The 8,926-nt window shown below is 38.1% G+C and overlaps 1 protein-coding gene across 1 annotated transcript; it reads left to right on the forward strand.

The window, feature by feature from the left end:
• Nucleotides 1–3,000: 3,000 nt before the first annotated feature.
• LOC138203952 (trypsin II-P29-like) lies at nucleotides 3,001–8,101 on the forward strand. The gene is made up of 6 exons (XM_069158982.1): nucleotides 3,001–3,071; nucleotides 4,111–4,131; nucleotides 5,113–5,269; nucleotides 6,113–6,372; nucleotides 6,453–6,601; nucleotides 7,288–8,101. The coding sequence occupies exons 1-6, from the start codon at nucleotides 3,014–3,016 to the stop codon at nucleotides 7,657–7,659; spliced, it is 1,017 nt and encodes a 338-aa protein (XP_069015083.1). The 5' UTR covers nucleotides 3,001–3,013; the 3' UTR covers nucleotides 7,660–8,101.
• The last annotated feature ends 825 nt before the right edge of the window (nucleotides 8,102–8,926 follow it).

An 8,926-nucleotide genomic window follows, 5' to 3' on the forward strand; every position in this document is an offset into this window, starting at 1 on the left:
GTAGCCATTGCCCCGCTGCTATGAACCAGACAATGACTTTAAAGACACTTGAACCTGCAGTAAAATATAAAGTAAATAAACCTCACTAATTCTGTCATTATTATTTTCTATTAAGGATGAACAAATTTGGTTCCACCTCTCATACAATGTTAGCGTGAATTTACTTCCTTGCATGTGAAGCTTTTGTATGTCCTCATTAAACACAAACTATGGCAACAAATCCAACATGTTTAACTGCATTTTCTCATCACGCGTGGCTTGTGTTTGGCTCGGGGCTGGTGAAGAGAAGTTGATAATACCCTGTGGGAGGAGCTGACCATGTTTCAGTTTTTAGGGGGGTTATTTTGTTTTAAATTTTCTTTATGTTGACAAGTGTTAAATCTAAAGAGTGGATTTTTTTTTTTTTTTTTTTTCCCCTACAGCCTTTGGCCTTCCATTGTACCGCAGGCCATTGGCCTTTTGTAGAAATAGCATACGTCATATGTAGTAAAATGTTAGACTCTTGTAATCTTAAACAATAAAGGGGACAACATATTGCACCTAATTGAATCCAACCACAAATTTATAAGCTGATGTTCTCAAAGCAATCTGGTAGTCTAACAATATACCGCCATATTCCTAAACTTTGTCCTAATTTATCTCAAGGATGAACTGATCAATAGTGGTCCTTTCTTTTGTTTGTTTGTTTTATGTGGGCAGAAGAACAGGGACACAGGTGTAGATGGCTTGTAAGCTCCTTTCATTTAGATCTTTTCTCATTTTGGCTTTTTGCCCTTTTATTTTACTTTTGCATGTTAACTGTACTACGTGTTCAGTGGCTGCGCTGACATTTTTGCAGGCATTTTTAGCACTGATTAATAGGGATGGTTATTTCAAGCAAAAGTACAACTTCACACGTAACTTTTTTTATTTTTTAATCGAATATTCAACCTCAAGTTGGGGTTTAGTCTCTTTAAGGCACAGCCTTATTTCAATGGTTTGATTTCTCACATGAAAGATTAAGGAACTTGGCTTTAAATTGAATTGGTAGGACAGTTTCAGTACATTTTCAAAGTTTTGGATGTTTGGGGTAAGTAAGCGAGCAAATTTGGAAGAAATTTCGGTCTCCAAGGGTGTAGCTCTCTGGTTTTCACTGTTTTCTGAACTGGTTTGTTTCTTATTATTAATATATGGCATCTCTCTGTTTTCACATTTCAGCTTGTCATTCACAGGAGCCTGGTAAGCACTCAAGATCAATTTTACCAGTTCTTCAGGTTTCAGGTAGTCTTGGACATCTGCCACCACAGTCGCAGTGACTAAAACGAAAAAACGCCGCTGAAAAAACTGACTTACAAACACCCACATATGAAAACACTCAGACTTTAGATAAAGCAGGCACAGGATGAGATACGACCATATGTATTGAATTGTCTTGTGTATGTATTTAAGACCAAATTTAATGCATATAGTAGTTAAAGTAGGTAGGTAAAACAAAACAAAAACTAACTGATAGACCTATTGTGTACTGGAACCGATATCTGACAATCTTTTGCATGGACACTCTTGTCTTTTGTCAGATTGTGGCAGGGTTGTAATCAACAGCAGAATCGTTGGCGGTCAAGATGCAGCTCCGGGAAGTTGGCCCTGGCAGGCCATTTTGTTCAGGAATGGCACGTTTAGGTGTGGAGGCTCCCTTATCACCAACCAATGGGTGTTGACATCTGCTCACTGCATAACACGGTGAGGAGTCACGGCTGTAAGTTTTTTTTTAACTGAACATAAGTATAAGTACGTGAAAATGGATTGACCGAAGTTTGTGTTTGTCAGGAACGTGATTTGACCTTGATCTGACCCAGCTACCAAGTGTGCTCCTCAAGTTTGAACTAAATACACTGAATTTTAGCCCGTTGATCTGCTCGGTCTTACGGTGGCAGCATGTCTTCTTTGCAGGGATGGTAGTATTTTCATTTCCCACAAGTGTATTTGGCATTCTGCTGGAGGTTTTGCCTGAATGATAATTACCACGATAATTAGCAAATGACAACTCTACTGTTGCTTCTTGTTAAATTGCAGGTTTCTCTCTTAGAAATATGCACTATTCCAGAATGTCACCTGTCACTGGTTTTAATGTCATTGCTGGTCAGTGAGATATATTTAATTTTTTTGTCTTCAAGTGACGACCTCAAAAACTCAAAGATCTTTCTGGGCCGCTACAACCAGGCCGATGCAGAAGGGCCTTAAGCTGTGATACCAACGAGTGTTGCTAGAGTTTGGCTTGCAAAAGCCTCCAGCTTCACAGATTCCTATCCAACTTCTCTCGTAAAATTAAAAGTTCAAAGTTTTGCAGTTATCAAGGTTTTGCTAGCTAAAGTTACTCCTCCCTAATAGTTTTCTGGCAGTCCATCTGAACATAATCCCGTCGTTAATACAAAAAAAAAACCCTTCAAAAAACAGTGTTTCAGGGTGTCTGTTCAATTGACAGGCTTTTTCCACTCCCTTTCCACTTGTGGCGACAATAGTCATTCTACAGTTATGTAATCACGTGGAGCTTTGATTGTACTATTTTCCCAAAGAAAACAGCGACAGAATAAGGTAAGGATCAAAGTATTCGAGGCTTTTGTCACTGACATAATGTGACGAAACCGAGCAGTGAAGCCAACATCCACCCTTTGGCCTTGAACAAGACAATTTCTTTGAAGCCACTTGAACACAACAGACCGTCAGTTGAACTTAAAATAAACAAACCTCCCTGATTCTGTCTCGGGATTGTTATTTTCCATTCAGGACCCGTTTGGCAAATTAGGTTTGACCTCTTACACATTACAGTGAATGCATTCCTTGCGTAAGAAGCTTTTGTATGTTCTCAATGCACACAGGCTTCAGGTCCAACATGTTTGACTGCTTTCTCTCATGAAGCATGATGTCTGGTCAGTGAATGGAAGATTCAGATGAACTGTACGACACTGGAGGAGGTGCTCAGCACGCAGACTTTGATATTTAAGGTCGCAGACGAGATGGAAGAGTTGTCGCTGAAATGGCTATCCAACAGTTTGCGTGTGGTTTCACTGTGATGATCCTTCTCTCATGCAGAGGTGAGAGACTAACTTTGATTTTTCTTTACAGTGTTGCACATTTCTCCAATTACCTCGTTGATATCAGGGGACGGAAAGCAGCCCTATAAATGCCGTTTCAAATAATAATTGCAGTGAGAACACATTGCACCAACCAATCACTCTGCAGCACAGCGAATTCTTTAAAGGGACGATCATGTCTTCTATATCAAATAGCTGTTTCGCAGTTTGGTATTTTTTTCTAAATTGACAAATGTAAAATCTGTAGAATGCAGCTTTTTCCTGCAGCCTTTGGCCACATTAGTAGATGGATTACTAGTGATGTGAAAAGCAGCATTAATATTAACAATCCTATATGCATTATTAAGTTAGAGTCTTGTGATCTTAAATAATATAAGGTTCAACGCACTGCACCCATTTGTATCCAATTGAAACCATAGAATCAGATGATCTCAAAGCAATCTGGGAGTTTAACAACATCATTGCAAAACTTAAAATTGATCAAAAGGGGTCTTTTAATGTGGGCAGACTAACATCAGATGGCAGCGTCTATTAAAAGGTAAAACTAGTTCATATTACAGCAAATATCTTGCAAGGTCGTTTTGTTTTTACTTTTTTTTCTCCTTTTGACTTTTAGTTGTCTTTTTTTTTTTAATTGTGGCTGTTCTGAATTATTTTGTGCATTTGCAGAAAAAGATTTTAAACAGATTAATTTGGAAAACATTTTATGTCCAAAGTAAAACATCACATCCTCAGTTTCGGAGGTGACTTTGAGTCGCGATTTGGCCTCTCCAGGTTGCAGATTAAGGCAATGCTGTGATGTGACATTTCAAAGATAAGAAACTTAGACCTAAAAATTAACTGGTAGTAAAAGTTTCGACAAAAGTCAAATACTAGAGTCTGGATCGTTGGGTTTACCCAAAATGTAATGTTAAGTATGCAAGCAATTTTAGAAGTTGGAAGAAATTTCTGTTGTTAATTTTTCTCACATTTTCACAATTTGCTCATCAGGTTTGTTTGTTGTTATTAATATGCTTTCTCTTTGTATTGCACATTACAGGTTGTCATTCACAGCAGCTTGGTAAGCATTCAAGCAATTCTACCAGTTCTTTAAGTTTCAGGTTTTCAACAGCTGACTTTTGTTTTTACTTTAAACTACCTGTCAGCTTTAGAAGTGGGAGAACATTCTGTTGTCTTAACCAGACTTCTGCCACAGTCGCAGTCAATTATTTTTTTTATCTATCTTATTTCTTATATCTTGTAAGATAATTTGTATTTTTTTTTTTTCGTATTCTGTGCACCTTTTGTTTTTCCTACGCAGCTGTGACAACCAAATTTCCCCACTGTGGGATTAATAAAGTCCAAATCTAATCATCTGAATCTTACTAAACCAAGAAAACACCACTGAAAAAACCCCACTTCAGAAAACGAAGAGAACACTTAAGATTAAGAACTATATATATATATATATATATATGTATCAAAGCTACCAAACCCTAAAACTGGGAGACACAGAATTTTATACAATCTTCAATATATCCCACTAAATATATATATAAAAATGTAAATATATACTGTACTGTTTATACTGCACATTTTGTGTTTCTTTTTTTTCTTTTTTTACTGTTATTTTATTGCTTTTTATTATAATTTTATTGCTTTCCTGTATGCTGCTGTAGCGAAAAAAATTTCCCCTTGGGAATTAATGAAGTAACTACCTAACCTAACCTAACCTAAATTAGTAATTTAAGGCCAAATTGAATGCATATAGTGGTTTATATACAGTATTTTTTCACTCCAACATTATCAACTATGCAATCATTTTCAACTACCCATTGGCATATAAGCTCACAAGATTTCCACGTGCTAGCATCAAGTGAAACGTGAGCATGAAAATATTTCCTTAAACAACGTATAGAAATTCTCCTTTAATATTTTTAGTAGCAGGAACCGAAACATGCTGCAACCATGTGGGTGGTAAAACAAAAACAATCTGACAACTATTGAGTACCATAACTGACAACTACTTGCATGTGCAAGTTTAACTCTGGTCTTTTGTCAGATTGCGGCACGAGAGACAGCAAAATCATCGGAGGTGAAGATGCGAGTGAGGGAAGTTGGCCCTGGCACGCCGCTTTGTACATGTATGGGTATTTCAGCTGTGGAGGCTCCCTCATCAACGACCAATGGGTGCTGACAGCTGCTCACTGCACAGCACGGTGAGGAGTCACGGCAGCGAGTTTTTAGTTTTGGTTTTTACTGCACATGTTCCAAGTTACACTATTTTCTTACAAGAATGTGAAAATGGATCAACAAAAGTTTGTGTTTGTTGGGACCAAATGCCATGAGTTCCCTCTCATAGAAATAAGCACTAGTCCAGAATCCAATGACCTCCTTCCTGTATTTACATCCTTGCTCTTGTATCGGACCAATCTGATCAAAAGACAGAGAAATGAGACTCAGGGGAAAACGCTCCCAGTTTAGTGTTGCTACTATTTTTTCCCCTTTCATTGAAATAAATTGTGTGAACAAGATAACAAGATAATAACAAAAAGCTCTCACTATAACCAATTACAGTTCAACAGCATCACAAAATCACCATTAAAATGAAAACATCTCTCTCAATCAGATTGAATAACTGTATATTATAATCCTGATGAAGGGAGGAAATATTGCTGTGCCATGATACTTTATGGTTCATCTGTCACTGGTTTTACTGATGAGCTTCTTTTTTTTTTTTTTACTTCAAGTTAGTGTAGTTCAACGTTACCAGAAATTACAGTCTCCAAAATTACTAAGATAATAAAACAATTTAATCAGATTGACAAAAACTGAACATTATGATCCTGATGAAGGAAGGATTTATTGCCTAGATGTTCTATTATTCTATATGCTTCACCTGTCACTGCTTTTAATGGTAAGGCTGATATATATATATATGTTTTGATGATATATGATATGATACGTGATATATATAGCATATCAATATATATTGATATGATATATACTTTTTTTTTTTTTTTGCTGGTCAGTGAGATATATTTAATTTTTTTGTCTTCAAGTGATGAACTCCAACACGCTAAGATCTTTCTGGGCCGCTACAACCGGACCGGTGCCAACCCCAATGAAGTGTCTCGGACTGTTGAAGACATCATTTGCCATCCAAAATACAACACCCCCATCTTCAACAATGACATATGTCTTCTGAAGCTGTCAGCTCCTGTGGCCTTTACAAAGTACATTAAGCCAATCTGCTTGGCTTCTGAAAACAGCACTTTTTACAGTGGCACTAGCAGCTGGGTCACTGGGTTTGGTATAACTGGTAAGCCATAATATATATTTACATTCCTTTACAATACTGCAGCTGGATTCCTTACGAAGCTTTGGCATCTCTCCAATTAGATGGCAATTTGCTGCCCGACATTCTGCAGGAGGTAAATGTACCAATAGTGGGAAACAATCGGTGCAGCTGCTCCTACAAAGACAATTACGAAATCACAGAGAACATGCTCTGTGCTGGATTCGGAGGTGGAGGGAAGGATTCATGTTACGTAAGGAATACTTTTTGTGTGTTAATACCTAATGATTTGTTGATAGCCAGGGGGAGGTTTATTTACACAGAGAGAAGTGTGACCTGCAGTATCGTGAAATATATACTTCCAGTTTCAGTTACAAGTCAGCTTTTGCATCAAGTAAATTCACTGCATGCAAAATAATGGTTATCATTAGCTTACCCTGAATAAATACTGTGATATATTTTATATTTTTGACTCTTAATAGGAAACTTTTAATTTAGTTTTTGTTTCATTTTGATCATTGTCAATTATTATATGTTGTCATAGTTTTTATTTGTAAAACCACATTTGACTGATTATCTGACACCACAAAATCATAAGTTTTAACTTTATGCATTCAGTAAAGAATAAGCTCCACAAGGTCTTTAACCCATTTTAGTCAAGGAAACAAGACCAAGTCAAAATCTAGTATATGGCTGGACAGAGTATACGCTCAAGGACTTGGAATTTGAAACTAGGGCTTTTAATTTGAAATGGAAACATGAAGTTGTGGCATTCGCCCAAGATGTCCCGGTATAGTATGTACTAAGCCTTAGTTGATGAGAAAAGTTCATGTCGGCCACGTTTCATTCGTCGTTTTCCAAATGGATTCATTCTTCAGCACCTGTAGACAGGTTCTACACACATCTGTTTTAACAACTACTGTGAATTTCTTTCCACAGGGAGATGCAGGAGGTCCACTGATGGCCAAGATCGGCCATCGCTGGGTCCAGAGTGGAGTCGTGAGTTTTGGTCTCGGCTGCTCCCGGCCAAACTACACTGGAGCCTACACCCGCGTGTCCCAGTACCAGGACTGGATCCTCAATACCATCGATGGCAAGGAACCAGGCTTCGTCACTTTCACCTCCCCGGGTGTTGACAAGGATGTGGACTTCACCTGTCCATCATCCCGGCCAACATACTGGCCAACATACCCGATCCCTAATGACAGCATTTTTGGCAGTGGTGAAAACCTGATCCACTTCACTCACTTCATCTCACTCTCGGTTCTTGCTCTGTTGCTCCATGTGTTGGTTGGCAGTGGTGGAATGTAACTGCACTTAAGTACAAATCTGAGGTACTTCTACTCTACTCGAGCGCTTTACTTTTATGGCACATTATGGACATTTAGGGGGAAATGTTGTACTTCTTACTGCACAAAATGTATTTGACAGCTTTAGTTTACAAAGATCTTTACTAACAAAACACGTTACATGTGACAAAAAAGTTTAGGAAACATGATGTTTTGTTAAAGATTGGACAACAACAGTAAACAAGTAAAGCCAAAGTAATGTGTGAATCAGTCGATTGATTGAGAATGAAATGATAACCATTTGATAATTTCGCCAATATGGGGTTCTGCTGGGTTTTCTCTGAAATACATTATTCATTTTCAATCACTTTTTAATCATTTTGATGTCTTGCTCTGACTATAAAGTGATGTCAAACTATAAGTTTGTGATTGTCATTAACAAATAAAACTTTTCCTTTTAAAAATGTAAAGTTTTGCGTTTACATATAAGCACTCCTTTAAACTCGAGTTTCTGGCCACCTTATGAATGCAAGTCTGATATTCTTTGTCTGTTTGATGAATCCACTTTTTACAAAGCAAATGTACCAGACAACAAAGGCTTTCTTTTGGCTTAAGTTAGCTGTATCTGGAACTAGGATTAGAGTGATGAGACTGAAGTAAAACAGAAAAGTTGTGGTGCATAAAAACCAAAAAGAGAGCGAAAAGACACAAAAAAGCTGCGTGGAGCTGAGGGGGATTTAGGGATTATCTTCTGTGGGTTAATAACTTCAAGCAACTGCTTTCAAATTGCATGTAATAATTTGATCCATTTGAATATAAAACATATGTATGAGCAAAATCTTTGCAGTCCCACGATGAAAACTTGGCAAGACCTTTGTGTAAAAAACTACAGTGTCTGATGTACGTGGTGAAAATTCCCCTCGTAGGCTGGTTGAGGAAATCAGAAACATCGGAAGCTGAGGTTTGATTTCCTCCCCCGTCGTTCCCCGTGGAGCTCCTGAGAAAGGATTATTAATGGTTACACACTTGCACCTGGTAACCTGGCTGGGAAGTGCAACTCATCTCAGTGGGGTTGTGCACTGTGAATTCGTCCCCCGGGGTCAGACTGTCTCACTGAGTCCTACTCTGGCGTTAGGGAAGATATTTGGTTGAAACAGCCTAAAACGTGGCACAATGGCAGTTTGGTTCCCCAACATGACAGCATTCCTGCTCACAGTACGTTACATACCCACGCAACCAAACTGTTGCTCCCTACCTTGCCTACTTGGCAAATTTGACTCCCTTTCCGT

This window comes from Embiotoca jacksoni, unplaced genomic scaffold, assembly GCF_022577435.1.
Source record: "Embiotoca jacksoni isolate LCO1_2020_lvr unplaced genomic scaffold, fEmbJac1.0.p SCAF_24, whole genome shotgun sequence".
NCBI lineage: Eukaryota > Metazoa > Chordata > Actinopteri > Embiotocidae > Embiotoca > Embiotoca jacksoni.